At 34.3% G+C, this 22,628-nt stretch overlaps 1 protein-coding gene across 1 annotated transcript in view; it reads left to right on the top strand.

Annotated features, from left to right (window-relative positions):
• The window catches only part of LOC124093499 (phospholipid-transporting ATPase ABCA3-like), a 167,521-nt gene that overhangs the window by 135,118 nt on the left and 9,775 nt on the right, over positions 1-22,628 (top strand). Inside the window, exons 22-25 of the mRNA XM_046445959.2 lie at positions 274-435; positions 10,180-10,367; positions 19,856-19,981; positions 20,227-20,421. Of these exons, the coding sequence (XP_046301915.1) occupies positions 274-435; positions 10,180-10,367; positions 19,856-19,981; positions 20,227-20,421 (671 nt within the window). The remainder of the gene's footprint in view (positions 1-273; positions 436-10,179; positions 10,368-19,855; positions 19,982-20,226; positions 20,422-22,628) is intronic.

Raw genomic sequence — 22,628 nt, 5'->3', positions numbered from 1 at the left:
TGACCATTTGTTTTTCTTCTTCTGTGAAGTACTTGTTCAGTTCCTTTGTAGGGCAACATTTTTACAATGTTGAAGAATGTCTTCTCTTGAAAGCTGTAATTGACAAATCTATACCACAGGCTATCAAGGTGGACAAATTTAGCAACTAATTATTAGCCAAGGATCATCTAGTTTGATGTTTGTCTGAGATTGAGTGGATTAATCACTTGGGAGAAGTTGTTTTGAGGGGATTTATTACTTTCTTATAATTGAAGCTAATCTTTTTAATTACAGAGAATGAGCTATCTTTCTTCAAAAGTATCATAAGTAATGTATTAATGGTGCTTCCTAGTTACAATTTTGCAATGAGTATCAGCAGATATTTTGATGACTATGAAGTGAAAAAACTTTGTGCCAAGAAATTTAAAAGCATCTATCTGGATTGCAATAAATCATGTGAGTATCTGAGGCTCCACAGGTCCCTAAACACAACTTATTCTATTCCAGCCATCTTCACTTAAGCTCAAATTATTGAAGAATTGTGAAACCTCTCCTTCCTCCAATGGAGATAGTCAGGCTTGCTATTTTGAGAGTATTTCTTTATCAAAATTATTTTCACAGACTAGGGATGGAGGATAGGAAGGGATGAGGCATCAAAATAAAATCCAAAAGAAATTTCATGAATTTACCACAAAATTGATAATGGGTTATTATTAACTAGTTACCTACTATGTGCAAATAGCATTATGCATATTACTTTGAATTCTGCAAGTTAGTTGTTACTATTTGTGTTTGATAAATAAGAACACTTCACTTAAAAAGAATATTAAGTTCTCTGGTATGGTAAGTTTTGAGTATCTCACAAATAAAGATAACTTTACAACCAGATCAAAATCAAGAAAAAATAAGGATTCTATTAAGTTTTTCTTATATTTTAGTCTGATTTTATGAGTAAGTTTGAAATATAATTATTTGGGTCAAGTTTCTGAATAGCAAAATTTATGTCACATTTTAGTTTGCCTACTTGATATGTAAATTTGTATTTCTGCTTTTTAAAAACAGTTCTATTAATTATTATTTATAGACTATAAACAAGTTTTAACTCTATTTAGTATTTTTTATTTATTTATTTTTATTAGTTACACATGACAGTATAGTGATCTTGACAATTCATACATTTGAATCAAATGGGGTATAATTTCTCATTTTTCTGATTGTACAGGTTGCAGAATCACATTGGTCATACAGTCATCCATATACATACAGTAATAATAATGTCTATTTTATTCTTCTGCCCTTCCCATCCCCTCTTTCCCTCCCTTCCGCTCCCATCACATCTCTCTACCCAATCTAATGTGACACACTTCTTTTTTTTTTCTCCTCACAACATCATACATGTATTCTGTATAACGATGAGGGTCTCCTTCCATCTTCCGTGCAAATTCCTTTCTCTCTCCTTTTCTGTCCCACCTCTCTTCCCTATTTAGTGGTAATCTTCTTCTCATGCTCTTCCTCCCTATCCCATTTTGAGTCACCCCCCTTATATCAGAGAAGACATCTGGCATTTGTTTTTTAGGGATTGGCTAACTTCACTTAGCATAATCTGCTCTAATGCCATCCATTTCCCTGCAAATGCCTGATTTTGTTATTTTTTGTGCTGAGTAATATTCCATTGTGTATAAATGCTACATTTTTTTATCCATTCATCTATTGAAGGGCATCTAGGTTGGTTCCACAGTCTAGCTATTGTGAATTGTGCTGCTATAAGCATTGATGTGGCTGTGTCCCTGTAGAATGCTCTTTTTAGGTCTTTTGGATATAGTTCTATTTAGTATTTTTGATAACTATGTAATGTTGTGCAATCATGACATCCCAGGGTTAGAATATTTTCATTACCTAAAAACAATCCCCTCTGCTTGTTTAATTTATTATCACACTCAACCCAAGAATCCAATAATATACGTTCTGCAGAAGCAGAAGCAAGCAGGGATTTCCATTCTTATATCAAATAAAGTAGACTTCGAGCTAAAGTTGATCAAAAGTCATAAAGAAAGTCATTTCATACTGCTCAAGGAAGCCATACACCAAAAAGACATAACAGTTATAAATATATATGTCCCAAATAATGGAGCATCTATGTTCATCAAACAAATTCTCAAATTCAAGGGTCAAATTGACCACAACACAATAATCTTGGGTGACTTTAACACACTATTCTCACCAGTGGATAGATATTCAAAACAAAAGTTGAACAAAGAAACTATAGATCTCAATAATACAGTCAATAACTTAGACTTAACTGACATATATAGAATATTTTATCCTTCAATGAGAGAATACACTTTCTTCTCAGCAGAACATGGATCCTTCTCTAAAATAGACCTTATAATATGCCACAAAGAAACTCTTATCATTTTCAAAAAAGTACAGTTACCAGCCTGAATTCTATCAGATCATAATGGAATGAAATTAGAAATCAATGACAAAATAAAAAATACAAATTACTCCAATACCTGGAGACTAAGTAGTATGCTACTGAGTGAACAATGAGTTGTAAATGACATCAGGGAGAAGATTTATAAATTCTTAGAGGTAAATGAAAACATGGACACAACATATCAAAATTTCTGGGACACATGAAAGCAGTACTAAGAGGAAAGTTCATTGGATGGAGTTCATTCCTTATAAGAAGAAAAAGTCAACAAATAAATGACCTAACATTACATTTCAAATCCCTTGAAAAAGAAGAAAAAATCAACACCAAAATTAGTAGAAGACACGACTTAATTAAAATTAGAGCTGAAATCAGTGAAATTATAATAAAAGAAACAATTGAAAAATTGACAGAACAAAAAGTTGGTTCTTTAAAAAAATAAATAAAATTGGCATACCTTTAGCTATGCTAATGAAGAGCAAGAGAGAGAAAACTCAAACTACTAACATGATGAAAAAGGTAAGATCACGACAGACACTACAGAAATAAATAAGATATTTGATATTTTGATATTTGATATTTTCTATTTTATTGGAGTAAAAGCTTTTACTCCAATAAAATAGAAAATATCAAAGGCATCGACAGATTTCTAGAGTCATGATTTGCCCAAATTGAATCAGGATGATATACACAAGTTAAACAGACCAATATCAAATGATGAAATAGAAGACACCACTGGAAGCCTATCAACCAAGAAAAGCCCAGGACCGGATGGATACACAGCTGAGTTCTACAAGACCTTTAAAGAAGAAATAACACCAATAATCTGTGATTTATTTCAGAAAATAGAAAAAGAGGGAGCACTTAAAACTCATTCTATGAGGCCAGTATCACTCTGATTCCAAAACCAGGCAAAGATAAATCCAAAAAACCCTTCAGACCAATATCTAATGAACATAGATGCAAAAAATTCTCAATAAAATTTTTGCAAATCTAATACAAACACATATCAAAAAGATCATGCATCACGATCAAGTGGGATTCACCCCAGAGAAGTAAGGTTGGTTCAACATATGGAAATCAATAAATGTAATTTATCACATCAATAGACTTAAAATAAGAATCATATGATCATTTCAATAGACACAGAAAAAGCATTTGATAAAATACAGCACCCCTTCATGTTCAAAACACTAGAAAAACTAGGGATAACAGGAACATATCTCAACATCATTAAGGCTATCTACACTAAGCCCAAGGCCAACATCATTTTAAATGGAAAAAAAAACTGAAGGCATTCTCTCTAGAGAACAAGATAGGGATGCTCTCTTTTACCACTTCTATTTAACATAGTTCTTGAAACACTGGCCAGAGCAATTAGACAAAAGAAATTAAAGGGATATGCATGGGGAAAGAAGAACTCAAATTAGCAGTATTTGCTGATGATATAATTTTATATATAGAAGACCCAGAAAGTTCCACTAGAAAGCTTCTAAAACTAGTAAATAAATTCAGCAAAGTAGAAGGATATAAAATCAGTTCTCATAAATTGACAGCATTTCTGTATATCAAGGACAAATCCTCAGAAAGGGAAACAAGGAAAACTACCCCATTTAAAATAGCCTCAAAAAGAAAAAAATACTTGGGAATCAACAAAAGAGGTGAAAGATCTATACAATGAAAATATAGAACCCTAAAGAAGTGAAAGAAGACCTTAGAAGATGGAAACATCTCCCTTGCTTTTCGATAGGCAGAATTAATTTTATCAAAATGACCGTACTTCCAAAAGCACTATACAGATTTAATGCAATTCTGATCAAAACCCAAATGATGTTCCTCATAGAAATAGAAAAAGCAGTCATGAAATTCATCTGGAAAAATAAGAGACTCAAAATAGCTAAAACAATCCTTAGCAGGAAGAATGAAGCAGGTGGCATCACTATACCAGACCTTAAACTATACCACAGAGGCATAGTAAACAAAAACATAATGGTATTGGCACCAAAGCAGACACGTAGACCAATGGTACAGGATAGAAGACCCAGAGACAAACCCATATAAATACAGTTATCTCATACTTGACAAAGGCACCAAAAACATTCATTGGTGAAAAGATAGCCTAGTCAACAAATGGGGCTGGGAAAACTGGAAATCCATAGGAAACAAAGTTAAACTTCTGTCTCTCACCTTGCAAGAAACTCAAGTCAAAGTGGATCCAAGACTTAGGCACTAGAATGGAGACCCTGCGTCTAACAGAAGAAAAACTAGGCCCAAATCTTCACCATGTTGGCTTAGGATCTGACTTCCTTAACAAGACTCCTAAAGCATAAGAAGTAAGATCAAGAATCAATAAATGGGATGGATTCAAACTAAAAAGCTGCTTCTCAACAAACAATAATGTGAAGAGAGAGCCTACCGAATAGGAGAAAAATCTTTGCCACCTCAGACAGAGCATTAATCTCCAGGATATATAAAGAACTCAGAAAACTTAACATCAAAAAATAATAATAATAACCCAATTAATAAGTGAGCTAAGGAACTGAACAGACAATTCACAGAAGAAAAAATACAATTGATCAACAAATATATGAAAAATCGTTCAACATCTCTAGCAAATAGAGAAATGCAAAGTAAAACTACACTGAGATTTCATATCTATTCAGAATGGCAACTATCAAGAATACAAGCAACAATAAATGTTGATGAGGATGTGCAGAGAAAGGGACACTCATACATTGCTGGTGGGACTGCAAATTGGTGCAACCAGTATGGAAATCTGTATGGAAATTCCTTAGAAAACTTGGAATGGAACCACTATTTGACCCAGCTATCCCACTCATCATTTTATATCCAAAGGACTTAAAATCAGCATAGTATAGATACACAGCCACATCAATGTTAATAGTAGCTCTATTCACAATAGCTAACCTATGGAACCAACCTCAGTGTCCTTTAATAGATGAATGGATAAAGAAAATGTAGTATATATACACAATGGAATATTACTGAGTCTCAAAGAAGAATAAAATTATGGCATTTGCCTGCAGGTGGATGGAGCTGAAGAATATTAAGTGAAAGAATATTAAGTGAAATAAACCAATCCCAAAAAACCAAAGGCCAAATGTTTTCTCTGATATACAGATGCCAATTCACACTGGGGGGTGGGCCTAGGGAAAGATAGAGTTACCTTAGATTAGGCAGAGGAGAATGAATTAAAGGGAGGGGTTATAGTAGTAGGAAAGATAGTAGAATGAATCGGACATTAATCACCTCATGTGCATATATGACTACATGACTAGTGTGATTGTACATCATGTACAACCAGAAGAATGAGAAGTTATACTCCATTTATGTATGATGTATCAAAGTGCATTCTACTGCCATATATAACTAATTAGAACAATTTTTTTAAGATCTGAAAATACCCTATTGTCTGTAAGGAGTTTTGATAAACTTCATTTTTCTTCAAGGAAATGAAAATTTGGATTGGATAATAATGAAATGGTTAACATGCAAGTATATAGATGTGAGACAATGGAAATATTTATACTCTGTTAGTGGATGTAATTTACTCTGCTACTTCAGAAAATAATTTGACATTAACAAAATTTGACATGCAAAATACAAATGACCAACAAATACATGACAAAATGTTCAATATTGTTAGCAATTAGGGAAATGAAAACCAAAATTACAATGAGATTCCATCTCACACCAGTCAGAATGACAATTATCAAGAATACAGACAATAATTAATGCTGGAGAGGATGTGGAGAAACAGGAACATTTCTACACTGTGGGGACCATAAATTAGTACAACCCCTATGGAAATCAGTATGGAGGCTCCTCAAAAGACTAGGCATGGAACCATCATATGATCCAGCTATACCGTTCCTCGGTATTTATCCTGAAGAATTAAAGTCTTCTTACTTTAGTGATACATGAATATTCATGTTCATAGCATCACAATTCACAATAGATAAACTATGGAACCAGCTAGGTATCCATCAGTGAACGAATGCATAAGGAAAATATTATATATATATATATATATATATATATATATATATATATATATATATATGAATTTTATTCAGCCATAGAGAAATGAAATTATGACATTTGCAGGAAAATGGACAAAACTAGAGACCATCATGTTAAGCAAAATAAATCAAACTCAGAAGGTCAAGGTCCATATATTTTCTCTTTCATGAAGAAACTAGAGAAGAAAAAGGGAAATAAAGGTAGTGGGGTGGATCTCCTAAAAATCAAAGGGAGATCAGTAGAGGAGAGGGACCAAGGGGTAGGAGATAGGGGGGGGAGTGCTGGGGATGGATATTGGTTAAATTATATAGTTATATTATATACACATACTTAACATATGTGTTACATATATGTGAATGTATGTAACAACAAATCCCATCGTCATATAGAACTATAATGTACCAGTAAGAAATATGGGAAAAATTTTTACATGTAGATAACAATATCTCCACTCCAAGATATAAACCTTGATAAATATTTTTTCAGCAATTTTTATAATTATAAAAAATATAAATGGTATAAGACCATTTACTTACAGATACATAGAACAGATAAATGACATAAAGATTTTTTCCCACAGGATGACTATCACAGGGAAATGAAAATGTATAAACTTCAGCTGAAGGAAACAATATGAATAAATCTTAGAAGCATAATAAAGAATTTTAGAGTATGCTCCACAGACCTTAAACAACATTAATAAAGCTTAAAAGTAACACAAAATGATTTTTTTAAATCTACAGATAAATTATTAAAATATTTAGGATGCTTGACAAGATCACTGAATGAAAATCAACAAGTTGATATACTGAAGTAATTTGAGACCAAAAATAGATAGAGTAGGCATCTTCAAGGATATCTCCCTTCACTGAAACAAAGGTTAAGGTGATGACAATTGTCAGAATCAAAATTTTGGAACTGGAACCCAATGAAAAACTTGAAAAACCCAGAGGAAAGTTTAATGAAGAAAGAAGCCATTAAATTTTGGTAAGATCACATTATGGAATTTTAACTTATTCAATCCCCAGCAGTAGCTGTAGGGATTGTGGCCTTCATTCTTGATATGCTCACTGGCTTCAGAGGGGCAATACACACTCTGTTCTCAACTGGGCACTGAATTAGAGCAAATTATATTCCCAAGAAAGAAACCCAGGGGTTGCCATATATAGAGATCTCTTAGAACTTGAGGGATAGAGAAGCTTCCTGGGCACCTTTGTTAACTGTGGCCAACTAGGGCAAGAGGCAATAGATAGGCAAGAATCAGGAAGACAAAAAAGTTTAGAAAGAAATAGGCTGGTGAAAAAGACATGTGGTGGGGGTGGAGCATAGTAAGCAATGTGTTAAGCAGAAACTTAAAATGGGGAATTCAGAAGACCCCAGATTCAATGCTGTTGAATATTTATGCTCTGTTTAAGCAAAAATTAAAGGCTAAATCAGAGTTGTACATGTTCTACCTAAGTATTGAAGGAATGCCCCAACTCAACCAATTTGAAAAGAAAGGATATTTTCCTCCTTGTTTTTTCAAGCATGAGGATATTGTTGTCAAATCAATAGTTGTCAATTACTAGTATGGTTTTCAGTGACAAAACATGACATTTTGTGGGAATTATTAAACATACAAATATAACTTACACCATGCAACAATAAAACCAAGAGATAGGAGAAAATTTGATTTTTTAAAATTGCCATACTTTAATTCAAAATGTCCAGTTTTCAACAACAACAACAAAAAAACTTCTGTGGAATACACAAAAGCAAGACAGCATGACTCTTCACAGGATAAAAAGAAACTAACAGAAACTGACCCAGAGGAACTCGAGATACTGGACTTTCTACTTGGAGACTTTAAATCAACTGTCCTTGAACAGTTTTGTGAAACCTTAGCCAAAAAATAAAAGAGGAAAGAATGGCATCTCACCAAATATAGAGTCCAATAAAGATATATAAATTATTAAAAGGGACCAAATAGAAATTCTAGCATGGAAGTATACAAAAAAAGAAATGAAAAGCTCATTAGATTTGGTGGTATAGCATTTACTTAGCATGCACAAAGCCCTGGATTTGATTCCCACTATAGGGGGCAAAAATCACTAGAGGTGTTCAACAGCAGATTGCAGCAGGCCAAAACAAAAAAAAACAAAAAAAACTCAAATCTGCACAAAAGTCAACTCAAAGTGGATCAAAGACCTAGGAATTAGACCAGAAAATCTGTAACTGCTAGAAGAAAAGTGTAGGCCCAACACTCCAGTATGTCTGCACAGGAAATGACTTGCTTACCAAGACTCCTAAAGCACAATTAATAAAACCAAGAATCAATAATTGGGATTGCATCAAATCAAAAAGTTCTCCACAGTTTAGAGCATGGAGAGAGAGCCTAGAAAATGGGAGAAGATCTTTGCTTCTCAGATAGGGCATTAATACCCAGTATATGTAAAGAAATCAATAAACTTTACACCAAAACATAAATAACCCAATTAATAAATGGGCAAAATAACTAAACAGATACTTCTTAAAACAAGTATATGAAAAAAATGTTCAACATCTTTAGCAATTAGGTAAATGCAAATCAAAAGTACATTGAGATAGCATCTTGCTGCAGAGTGGAAATTATCGATAGTATATTAATAAGTGTTGGCAAGGATGTAGGGGGAAAGGTAGAATCATATATGGTTGGTGGGACTATAAATTAGTGCAACCACTTTGGAAAGCAATATAGAGATTCCTTAAAAAACTAGGAATGGATCCATCATATGACTCAATCTGCACAAAAGTCAACTCAAAGTGGATCAAAGACCACTATGCCATTCTTTGGTATATATCTAAAAGATCTAAAAATCAACATACAAAAACAATAATAAATACAATAATAAATCAGCATACAGTAACATGTGGTTGTAGATACAACCACATCAATGTTTATAACAGCACAATTCACAATAGCCAAGCTGTTGAACCAACCTAGGGAAAGAGGATAATGGTGATTGTTTAATAGACACTAGCTTTTCTATTGGAATGATGAAAATATTCTAGATGGATACAGTGGTGATGGTTGCACAACATTGTGAATGCACTCAGAAACACAGAAACACAGAAAGGTTAATTTTTTATATATTTTACTAAAATACATATCCATGAACTGGTACAAATCAAACAAAATATAATTCTTATAAAAATTGAATAATTATCTTCATATCTCAGAGATGTCTTCTATCCTCATATCCAAAATTCAGCTCTTTACTTTAGCTAACTTTCTCTATAGCAAGGTTAAAATCAATCAGTCATAGCCCACTTACATTTTAGACTATATGTTAAAACTTACCTAGTCAACTTTGTTTAAAAATGTTCTTTCTGAAAGTCTTTAAGGATATTCTGTGTGGCCTACAGTAGTGGTTATACATATTATAAATATCATTATTTTGTATGCTTCATTTAGTAAGCATTCTGTTCACAAAGGCCCAGCCTTTGAAATTCCTTGAATATGTGGTAAGATTGTCCTATATCAAAAACCGATTTTTAAAAACTAGAGGGAAAATAAATGACAAAAGTAATTTTATAAAAATTATAAATCTCAAGGAGGATTAAGCAAGATATCAAAATAATTACTTATTTTCCATATTTTATAATTTACTTCATCTAACTTATAAATTATTTTCTACTGTTTGGCATCATCTTAGACTTCATATTAGTTTTTAAAGTAAGGCTATCTTTTTTATCATCCTCAGTTATTCAGAACAGTATCTATAGTTTTGGAGAACACGGGATTGCAAAGTTTCTGATTACACTGGCTATCATGGGTTTAGTTTTCCTCCTCTTGCTTTTTTCTCTGGAGACTGCATTCTGGAGCCTGAAGAACTTTGTTTTTCATAACATTATTTTTAATTTCTTCAGTGTATTCACAAGATTGAAGACGGTGAGTAACTAACGTGGACTTTAAATACAACACACACAAAAAAGTTCAACATAGGCCAGAATGTATGAAATTATGTATACCTATCTCAATTATCTCATAAAGAAAATATCGTTTAATTATATGGAATTCATTAGAATTGTAAGCCTCTTATCTTAGTTTGAGTTTTAAATTACTAAACTGAATCCTTTACCTTCAAGGAAATAAGTTATTCATCATGTATCAACTTTGACAGAAATTATTGTCTTATTCATGCACTATCTTTTATATGTATGTGGTTGTGACTATAGAATCAACTTATTTAAAACTGAGTAAGATTGTTAGGCTTCATAACCTCCATCAGTCAAATTATTTTTAAAAATATTAATTATTGCTTTAGGTATTACTCTTAATTTTACACAACCTCAGGATTTTGACCAGGATTTTTCCAAGTCATGCTAGTGACCCATTCATTCAATTATTGAATATTTATTGCTGTATTCTTGAGTATCTCTGGAGGAAATCAGCCATTGGTTTTCAATACACATGTCTCTTTGTAACTTCTCATTCATCTCTAGATGTTATTCCAAGATGGTTCTGGGTCTTGGCCATAAACTTCTAATAGTCTTCATATCCCTAATATTTTAGAAAGCAGAATACCTTAAAGCCATAATGACCTCTTCTACCACCTTGAATTCTGAATAATATGCTAGCTTTTACCCAGAGTTTAGTTGCATGTTATGTGTTGTTTGTTATTACCTAAACTACAAACTGACCAAAAGTCCTGTTCTATCTAATGTTACAAGTTTTACTACTATAGTGAGAAGATGCATGGTCCGAAAAATACCAACAAAAAGAAATTTTAATTTTTTCTTCAACAGAAAAGAGGAAGGGGTTTTTACTAATGACTAGGATTGAACAGGGGAGTGTTATCTCCAGATTTTTTCCTTCATTAAGTTTTCTTAAATTGAATAATAATCTCTGGGCCAAATCCCACTTCCATTATGGAAAAAAGGGAGTATAATGTAGAGAGATTTCATGAGAATATTATGAGAATATTTGGCTTCTTATACTTGTCATTGCTCCTGAACAACAATTTCAAAATGTTAAAAGAACAGGGCCAGACCGAGGAATATTCTGTGGTGTGTGTGTGTGTGTGTGTGAGAGAGAGAGAGAGAGAGAGAGAGAGAGAGAGAGAGAGAGAGAGAGAGAGAGAGAGAGAGAAGAAGAAGAAGAGGAGGAGGAGGAGGAGGAGGAGGAGGAGGAGGAGGAGGAGGAGGAGGAGAAATATTTAGATCAAGGCCTGAAATTTTATGTGGAAAAATCTAATGAACTAGTCTGGTTAGTCTTGGAATCCTAAACTCCAAGTAAACTAAATTTCTTAGGCTCTTTAAGCTGAAACTCCAATATGTTTTCCATACATTTCAAAATGAGAAAATAGAGTTCATCAACCATAAAAAGTGAAAATATTGATATAGAGTTCTTGGTTGATAAATCTCTTAGTACCACTAACTTTTAGACTCCATTGTTTCTATACTATGAAAAGCTAATTTCATGGTATCCTTGCCTATGAGGAGTCATTTTTCTCCAAGCACTTTCAAAATTTTTCTTTGCCCTTGATTTTGAATAGTTTTACTTTTATATGACTAATGTAGATCTTTTGTGTAAATTTGGAATTCATATAAATTCTTGGATGAATAAAGTAATGTTTTTCATCAAATTTTGGAAACTTTAGCCCAATGTTTTTATTACAAATGAGACAAAAATAGACTTCATTCAGTGAAAAAGATGAAATATCTGTAAAATGCACAGTAAACAGCACATGAAAATACTCAAAAAAATTTGGTTTCAGTGGGAGCACTGTTACTGCTTATTAACATCTTCATTTTTCACTTCCTCCACTGCTCAAATACATTCAGTGTTCTCTCTCTCAGTAAATAACACCATCATCTATATATTTGCTTAACAGAATAATCTGGGACTTGTCTTTACTCCTTTTTACTTGCCCTATTGCCAATCTAATCTTTAATTAAAATCTCTGTACAGATTCTTCATTTGTTTCAAAAGGAGTTCTTGGCACTTTATCCTAGGAGTGAACATATTCACTGATGGAAGCTAGATATGTCTGAGAAAGTAAAGGGATTGAATGCACTGTCCAGATCCCCCTTCAATGAATGAGCTGCTGCCTAGCTTCCAAGAGTACTAACTTTGATCTGCTTTTAGCCATCACACTTTTCATGGATGATTTCAGCTGCAGAGAGCCTCAAGGTGACACCTCTTCTTCAATAGTACACATCCACTTACTGATGCAAGTATAAAATATTTGGTCATCTTTGTGCCAGCTGCATTAATTCAGAGCTTCCATGGGGTCTACTGTCAGTGCCATCTGACCTGCATCAAAGCTTGACTTCTTCCGCTGCCTACTCCTGATTCCTTTCTCTCTCTTCTACTAGTATTGGTTCCCAGGGAACCACATTGAAAGTCAAGTGTGAAAGAGAAAGGATCTATTTAGTAGTATATAATAAGACTTTCATTTCTTGAAATGGAAGGGCAGAGAAAATTGAGTAAGAGGATCAAAGCCTAACTTTCAGATTAGATAAACTCCATGAAAGTCCAACTCTCAACCAAGGCAGGTCTTCTTGCCAGATTATAGCTGTTGTTGAAAAAGAATGGAACCCTGATACATGGGATAGGAATATCTAAGTTGATCCAGAAATCTCAAATCCCAAATCCTCCTGTATGAGTCTACCAAAGTGGCCTACTAATCTCTGTTAAGAATTAGCTCTCCCAACTTTTTGCAGCTGCTTCTCTGACAGGGAATTAATATATGAAGAACTCAAAAAAAAAAAAAACCAGACAACAATGAGCAAAAGAACTAAACAGAAACTTGTCAAAAGAAGAAATACAAATGGCCAACAAATACATGAAAAAAATGTTCAACATCTCTAGCAATTAGGGAAATACAAATCAAAACTAAATTTCATCTCACCATAGTCAGAATGGCAATTATCAAGAACACAAATAAATGCTGGTGAGGATGTGAGGAAAAAGGTACTATAATACACTGTTGGTGGGACTGAAAATTAGTAAAACCACTCTGGAAAGGAGTATGGAGATTTCTCAAAAAACTATAGAAATGTAACCACCATATAACCCAGCTATCCCACTCATCGGTATTTAGCCAAAAGAACTAAAATCAGCATAGCGTGGTGGTATAGCCACTTCATTGTTTTTAAAACACAATTCATAGTAGCCAAATTATGGAATCAGCCCAGATGCCTGTCAATGCATGAATTAATAAAGAAAATGTAGTATATATACACAATGGAGTTTTACTTAGTGATGAAATAATGGAAATGAGGCTGGGAAAACTGGAAACCCATATGTAGTAAAATGAAATTAAGCCCCTATCTCTCAATTTGCACAAAATTCAAAGTGGATCAAGGGCTTAGGCATTACACCAGAGACACTGTGTCTAATAAAAGAAAAAGTAGGCCCAAATCTATATCATGTTGGCTGAGGAACCAACTTCCTTAACAAGAAGTAAAATGAAGAATCAAAAAATGGGTGGAAGGGGGGAGGGAAGGAGAATGGGGGAAAGGAAGGACAGCAGAAAAAAATGTGTATACGTGACTGCGTGACCAATGTGATTCTGCAACCTGTACACTCAGAAAATGAGAAATTATACCCCATCTGATTCAAATGTATGATATGTCAAGATCATTGTACTTTCATGTGTATCTAATTAAAACAAATTTTAAAAATAAAAAATAAATGGGTGGAATCAAAATGTTTTTCTCAGCAAAGGAAACAATCAAGAAAGTGAAGGGAAAGCCTACAGAATAGGAAAAGAAATCTTTGTTACCTGCACCTAAAAATAGAGCATTAATCTCCAGGATATATAAAGAACTCAAAAAAACAAATAACCCAATCAATAAATGAGCAGGAACTGAACAAGCACTTCAGAGAAGAAGAAATAGAGTCAACAAAAAATGAAAAAAATGTTCACTATCTCTAGCACTTAGAGAAATGCAAATTAAAACTACACTGAGATTTCATCACACTCCAGTCAGAATGGTATTTTTTAAGAATACAAGTTATTAAGAATTATAAATTATTAAGAATACAATACAGCTGGCCGTGATAGTGCATGCCTATAATCCCAGCAGTTTGGGAGGTTCAGTCAGGAGAATCCCAAATTCAAGACCAGCCTCAGCAAATTAGCAGGACCTTAAGCAAATCAGTGAGACCCTGTCTCTAAATAAAATACAAAAAAGGGCTGGGGATATGGCTGAGTGGTTAAGTGTCCCTGGGTTCAATCCCCAGTACAAAAAAAAGAAAAAGAATACAAGTAACAATAAATGTTGGCAAAGATGTGGGGAAAGAAGTACATTCATACATTACTGGTGGGACTGCAAATTTGTGCAACCACTCTGGAAAGCAGTATGGAGATTCCTCTGAAAACTCAGAATGGAACCACCATTTGACCCAATTATCACAATAGCTAAACTATGGAACCAACTTACATATCCTTCAACAGATGAATGGATAAAGAAAATGTGAGATATATATATATATATATATCAGCCATAAAGAAGAATGAAATTATGGAATTTTCCAGTAAATGAATGATATCATGCTAAGTAAAATAAACCAATCCCCAAAAAACCAAAGGCAGAATGTTCTCTCTGATAATGAAGATGCTAACTCACACCAAAAAAAGGGAGGATAGGGAAGAATAGAAGTATTTTGGATTAGACAAAGGGAATGAAAGAAAGGGAGGGAAATGGGAATAGGAAAGATATAGAATGAATGGGACATTACTTTCCTATGTGCATATATGGTTACATGACCAAAATAATTTGATATTATGTACAACCAGAAGAATGAGAAGTTATACTCCATATATTTATATCAAAATACATTTTATTGTCATGTGTAATTAGTAATAACAAATTTTTTAAAAAATTTAAAGAATGAAATAATGCTATTTGCCAGTAAATGAAGTGGATGGAACTAGAGAATATCATGCAAAGTGAAATAAGCCAGACACCGAAGGTCAAGGGTTGAATGGTTTCTCTCATATGTAGAAGTTGTAGCAAAATAAGGGAAAGAAGGAGGTGGAGAAGGGAATTGAATATCATAAAGATGTGTGGAATATCAGTAGAGTATAAGAAGATTGAGAGGGAGGGAGGAATAATGGTAAAGGGGAAACATGGAACAAATTTAACAAAATTATGTTATGTGCATATATAAATGTACCACCTTTATGTATAAGTAGAAAGTACCAAGAAAAACCCAACCAGAAAAAATAATTAGCTCTCCCTCCTCAGGGAGGAGTTGGTAATTATTCCATCAGTAATCCATAGAACATAAGACAGAAAAATCAGTAAAACACCATCAACTAACTATATTTAATTGGGGCACATCACCCAGAAGAGCAGTGCACATCAATATTCACCAAAAGAAATCATTAACAAGAAAATTGAAATAACACAGAATATTTTTCTAGTCATTATTAAACTAAAATCAATAGTAGAAATATCTTCAAACACTGGGCAGTTAATCAACACTCTTCTCTATAACTCTTCAAAGAGAAAGTCATGGGCTGGGGATGTAGCTCAGTGGTAGAGCACTTGCCTGGCACCGGCAAGGCCTTGGATCCCTAGCCCTGGAGGGAAAAAAAGTCACATAGGACATTTAAAAGTTTTCCAAACTGAAATGAAAATAGGAATAGGAAATATCAAAATGTGTATCATGTACCTTAAGCAGTGTTTTAATGGAAATTTATGCCATTAAATGCTTATGTTAGAAATGAAGAAAGTTCTCAAATCAATAATTGAAGCTAACCCCAATAAACTTCGGAGAAAAAGAGTAAAATACATTCAGAGCAAGAAGTAAATAAACAAGAAATAAATAAAACTCCAAACAAAAAAGAAGAAAAATTAGTGAAAATAACCAAAGGCTAATTCATTGAAAGTTTTTATTACAATTGATAAGCCTCTGCCAGAGTAATCATGAAAAGAAAAAAAAAAGACATGTCTTAGCAATATCTGAACAAATGAGAGGATGTCATGTGTAACTAAAAGCTAATAACAGCTAATAAAAGCCACTCTTAAGTTTGACACTTTTGATGAAATTAAATACTTCCTAAAAAGGCACAACTACAAAAACTCAAGAAGAACTAAAGTAACTGAATCATCCTATTTCAATAAAAGATTGAAAACAAAGCACAAATTCCCATTATCACCTCTCCTATATAACTGATTTTGAAATTAGAAACTTGATTGGGGGCTATCTTTTCACTCCTTTGGTTAGCATGTTTACTGAACTGAACATATTCTCCTGCTCCATTTCTCCTTAATCAGTACTCTTAAAAGAACACTTTAGAGGTCTATTGAACATGGCGGCGGGCGCAGAGAGATCAAGTCTCTGACCTCTTCAGCTGCGCGGGCATAGGGAGTCGTAAACCGTCTAAATGCAGTTTGCTCAGGATCACTAGGCAATGCTGAGCTGACGTGGATCTGGGGCGAACAGTCTGGGCCTCTCAGAACACACACCGAGCCCGGATCGGCTGAATTCAAGCTTCCGTTCGCCTGCTTCTCGCAGACAAACTGCTGTGACTCAGCACTAAACGATCCCGCTGAAACAACTGGTCAGCCCTTCTGAACATACGGAGGTTAATGCCAACCGAGCCTTCATAGGCAGTGGCCACAGGATTGAAATGGGGCTTGGGAGAGCCAGTCAGGACCCACCCGTTGCATTGGTCACCCAGCAAAGGGAACGAACTGTCGCCATTTGCATGGGATACCACCATGGCAGAGAACTGAATGCGGCGGAGGAGATAACTCCATTGAAACCGACGGCGACAGGTGTGTAACCCCCTAGCCTTCCCTCTCCACACCGGGGAAACCTTAAGGGCCCCTCCCAGCTCTCCCATGAGCGCGATAGCCAGACCGAGGGAATCAGGAGTGGCACAGGACCCGCGGCGCGGAACTCCCGGCTACCACTCCCACCAGTGCTGACAACTGAGGTCTCTTGCACCAGCTACCGGGGGCGTGGCTACCGGAGGGCAAGCAAAATTCGCTGAGGGTTCTCAGCCCGAAGCTCTACAAACTTAGGGTCTGAGGGAATGGCAAACAGGGAGAGTATGCCCAGTCGTTCATGAATATAGGACTACCAAGAGCAGCAGACCTGGCGTGTAGCCAGTATTGTGGTGAGCGTCACCGGTGAGCGGGGCCTGGCTTGAGGATAAGTGGAGAAGTGACTAGACACAAGAGAAGGCCCTAGGCACTCAGGATTGGAGACCCGCCCAGTCTGGGAGGAGGGGCTGCTGCACAGTGATTGGTTCCCGCGTATTGAGAAGAGAAGCTTGGCCCGATGGGAACAGCTCCACCTACTGGAAGAGAAGTTAATCAAACTCTAAGACTGCATTTATTAATTTTTTTTTAATTTGGTTTTTTTTTTTCATTTTCATTTTTTTGTTTTTTAAATTTTTTTAAATTTTTTTATTATTTTTTTAATTTTAATTTTTTTTAAAACTTTTTTTTATTTTCTATTTTTTTCTTTTGTCTTTTCATTTCTTTTCAATTTCCTTATTCCCCCTTCCTTGAATTCTACCTGCTTACTCTCATTCTCTTTAGTGACTTCTTCCCTTCCCTTCTAATACCTTTCCTCCCAAGCATCAAATAAATTTATAGGAGTAAACAGTAACTCATCAGTCAAACAGAACAAGAAGTAACATGAGCAGCATGAAAAAGCAAGGAAGAAAAGGAGTACAAACAATGCAGGACAGCCTAAATATTCAGGAGGACCTAGAGGCATCAGAAAAATGGTCAAATAAAGAACTCAAGGATTACCTTAGACAGATGGAATGGAACCTTAAAGAGGATATGAGACAGCAAATTCAAACAGTGAAAGAACACATTGAAAATGAATTACATAAACAGATAAAAGAAGAAATTAAGCATCTTTATCAGGAGATAGAGATTATAAAAAAATCCAACAATAATTCTAGAAATGAAGGAAACTATAAACCAAATTAAAAACTAAAATGAGAGTATCACTAACAGAGTGGAGCAAGTAGAAGCCAGAACGTCAGATAATGAAGACAAAATATATCATCTTGAAAAGAGTCTAGCCAACTCAGAAAGGCTGGTAAAAAAATCACGAGAAAAACATCCAAGAGATATGGGATAACATAAAAAAACCAAACTTAAGAGTCAACGGGATAGAGGAAGGTATAGAGGTTCAAACCAAGGGAATGAGCAACCTGCTGAATGAAATAATTATAGAAAACTTTCCAGAAATAAAAAAGGAAACGGATATACAAATTGTAGATGCATACAGGACACCGACCATACAAAATCACAGTAGACCAATGCCAAGACACATTGTTATGAAGATATCCAATATACAGAACAAAGAGAAAATATTAAAAGCTACAAGAGAAAGGAGGCAGATTACATTCAGGGGTAAACCAATAAGGTTAACAACGGATTTTTCATCACAGACGCTGAAAGCGAGAAGATCCTGGAACAACGTATTTCAAACTCTGAAAGACAATGGAGGCCAACCAAGAATTTTGTATCCAGCAAAATTAAGCTTCAGGTACGACAACGAAATAAAAATCTTTCATGATAAACAAAAGTTAAAAGAATTTGCAGCCAGAAAACCAGCATTGCAAAGCATCTTGAGCAAAACACTACATGAGGAAGAAATGAAAAACAATAACCAAAATCATCAGTGGGAAGTGCCTCAGTAAAGACAGAGGGTGGGGGGAAAGCTAATCATGGAGAAACAAACTAAATTTAAAAAAAAAAGATAAATAATCAAACATGGCTGGAAGTACAAACCATCTATCAATAGTTAATGGCCTAAACTCTCCAATAAAGCAACATAGGCTGGTAACATGGATTAAAAAAACAAATCCAACAATATGCTGCCTCCAGGAGACACATCTGATTGGAAAAGAACACTTTACACAAAAATTTGCAATTCAAACCACAAAATTTTGCCCAAACAGTAAAAATGACTCTTCATAGAATAGAGAATATTGTTTCATTCCTACACGTCTTTTGCAAAGCTTCTGGCTGATTTTTATATGAATTAGTCAGATGTGTAATATGAATTGTAATGCATTCTGCTGTCATATATAACAAATTTTTAAAAAAAGAAGCAATTCCTCAAAATAAAGGTCAATCTCTCCCCTTTTGGGATCTTGAATGTATATTTAATTGCAACAAATCACACCAGACAATAATACTGTGGCTTCTTTTTTCCATGAAGTATTCATATTATTGGCAAGAATATATGGCTTATTCATAGCTATACAAAATCCTGCATGACCGTTTCCAAAATGAAGCAAATAAAGGATATATTTGTGATAGGAAGGCCCTTAGAAATTATTCAAACCTTTTCTGACATCTCAAATTAGTTTTCTTAAAGCTGCTAAATTTAAACCAGTTATCTAAGGAGTATCCATAAATATAATCCTTGTCTTAAAAATACAGGCTGTAGTACCTAACCAAGGAACCAAGGAACAAGAGGATGAAGCTGTAATAAAAGAAAAAAACAAAGTCCTGGAACTGCTTTGCACCTTTCAGACTAACCCAGTGCTGCTTAACAAAGTTACCAAGGTAATGTCATCAATGGTCAGCATTGCCCTGAGGTTTACACATTTTCCCTGCCAAGAATTTACTGGTGGTAATACTAATTAATTATAGTTCTTTGGGATCTATGTATAGTTTGGTAACATAGAGGACTGAAAGAAGAAGAGTTCTTATGAAACAAAAATGTCTACAGGTAGCAATCCATAGATCTGAGTTATGGTTTTGGTTGACCCATAATGAATGCCTCAGTACATTTTTTTTAATTTTCTCAGATTTATTATAAGTGTCCAGTTGTACGAGCTATAAGAAATATCTCCCTTGTAGTCAAAAAGTCAGAGTGCTTTGGATTGCTTGGATTGAATGGAGCTGGGAAAACCACTATATTCAAAATGATAACTGGAGAGGAGACCATCACCTCTGGAGTTGTTTTAATTGATGGCAATAGTGTCACTGAAAATATCAGAAAGGTATTTCTCTTCTTCATCACTCACTTAATGGCTGGAAAGTGGAGGGAATCAGGAAAGTAGGTGGGGGACATGGAATGGAAACTGAGAGCACTGGTCTATAAATTCTCTTTTCTCAAAAGTAACAGTGAACAGTAACACTGTCTAAAGACAGTGATAGGCATGATAACATTGAGTTTGAGGAAAGGCAAGAGTTCTGGCTGGAGCAAAATTTAAATATCCATAATTAGGTCGATTGGAAACAAGAAGATCAGTAATGGCATTTAATCTGCTGACATTAGGATCTGAAACAAAACAGCAATTAGAAAAATATGTTGTGAAAGATAGCATGAGAGTAGAATTGACAGGATCATCTGGGTTATTAAAAAAAAAAAAGGTTTCTATCTTGAGCTATCGAATACATGAAAGTCCATTCACCAAATTAGCAAACACAGAAGATGAGTGTGTTTGGAGAATATATTGACTTTAATGTGCCTATGCCACATCCATATGGGAGACTGTAGAACAGACAGTTGGAACATGTGATAGTAAATTGATATGAATTTGGAATTCATCAAAGTTTTTATGAGATTTAAATTGAAAGTAGATGAGATAATATATCAGGAGTGTGTATAATAGAAGAAAGATACGGACTTAATCCTGAGAATTGTCAACAATTCTAAGATATATGGAGAGGAAGGACAATTGGAGAAAACTCAGGAAGAAGAGGGAGTTAGGAGGAAAATCTGGATGGTTTTTATCATTGAAGCCAGGTAAGGCAAGAAAATTTTAAGAAAGTAATGAACTTAAGATCCTACACATAAAGACCTAAAAAGTGTCATCTGGACATCACTGAATCAGTGGGATGACAAATAGACAAATGAGGATGGGGAAATAATGAGCATGCACCAGATTTGGAGGAAAACAAATTGTAACTTTTAGCAACTAGAACATATTTACATAAGTAGAAAAGTACAGTAAAAAGAATTTTAAAACACTAGGGGGCACAAATCAAAAGAATGTAAAAAGGTATAAAAGTAAAAAAGTTATCAGTCTCCTTCCAACCTTTGTTGGACTCATTTCTTCCTAAGCCCACATGAAAAAGTAACCATTTTATTATTCTACAATATTTATGCATATACAGTCAACTGTATAAATTTTCCCTTTTGTTACACATAAGGTAGTATGCTATGTGTAATCTTCTTGCCAACTTGCTTTCCATATATGATTATATAAATGTGCACTATGCCAGCAGTGTTTGAGTTGCCTGTTTCCCTATGTGACCTGTCTGTTGAAATTTTCCTAGTCTGACAGGTTTATAAAAATGGCATTTGAGCATAGTTTCTCTTTTCTTATCACTGGATCATATAAGAGATGTCACTGGAAAAATAAAAGCAGCAGTCACTCATGTTAGTCTGGAAAGAGTTGTTTGGCTATTTTTGCAATTGCAGAATATCCTTTTTCCTGTCTCATTTCCGACACAGTCATAGAGTGGCCATGTTCATATCTTGTTCTACACAGTTTAGAAATTGCTATAATTGTTGTTTATAGTCTATGAGACTATATATTCAGCCTAGCACAGTTTATGTGTCCTAAATATATTTCATGTTAAGAAATTAGCCATTTAGGGCTGGGGTTGTAGCTTGGTGGCAGAGCGTTTGCCTTGCACCACATAAAAATAAATAAAGATATTGTGTCCATCTACAACTAAAAAATGCTTTTAAAGTAATAAAAAAAGAAATTAGCTATTTATTTTCATTTTTGACTGTTTGAAAGAAAAATGGTTATTAAATTTTGTCAAAAGATCTTTTATCACCTATGGAAGAGATATGATTTTTCTCCTTATATCTACTAATAGGAGGAAAATTTGTGTAAATTTTCTAATATTAATCCATTGTTATACCCTGGAATAAGCTCCCATTTGCTCATGGATATATACTATTTTCAGGAATCTTCTGTATTTCTGTGTAGTCTCCCCCACCACCGCCAATCTTAAAGAATTTCTATCATTCTTCAGAACTCCTTGCTTTTAGGTTTGGATTTTTTTTCTGTTTTCTTATTTTTCTGGGAAAGCTTTCCTTAATTTTTTCATGATACCAACATTCAAATGTCATCATCCTTTTCTCTTTAAAAATTTTTATACCCCTTATAAAATTATCTGGAACTGGTGCTTTGCTTTTGTTCAATTTTATATTATTTTGAGTGTATCGACAATGTTGTTTCTTCTATGG

The sequence above is a fragment of the Marmota monax genome, unplaced genomic scaffold (assembly GCF_021218885.2).
Source record: "Marmota monax isolate L192 unplaced genomic scaffold, Marmota_monax_Labrador192_F-V1.1 WCK01_AAM20220418_F8-fsc00035, whole genome shotgun sequence".
Classification (NCBI taxonomy): Eukaryota; Metazoa; Chordata; class Mammalia; order Rodentia; family Sciuridae; genus Marmota; species Marmota monax.
Note: the sequence above shows the minus strand (reverse complement) of the source record. Positions and strands in the feature narration are given on the sequence as shown.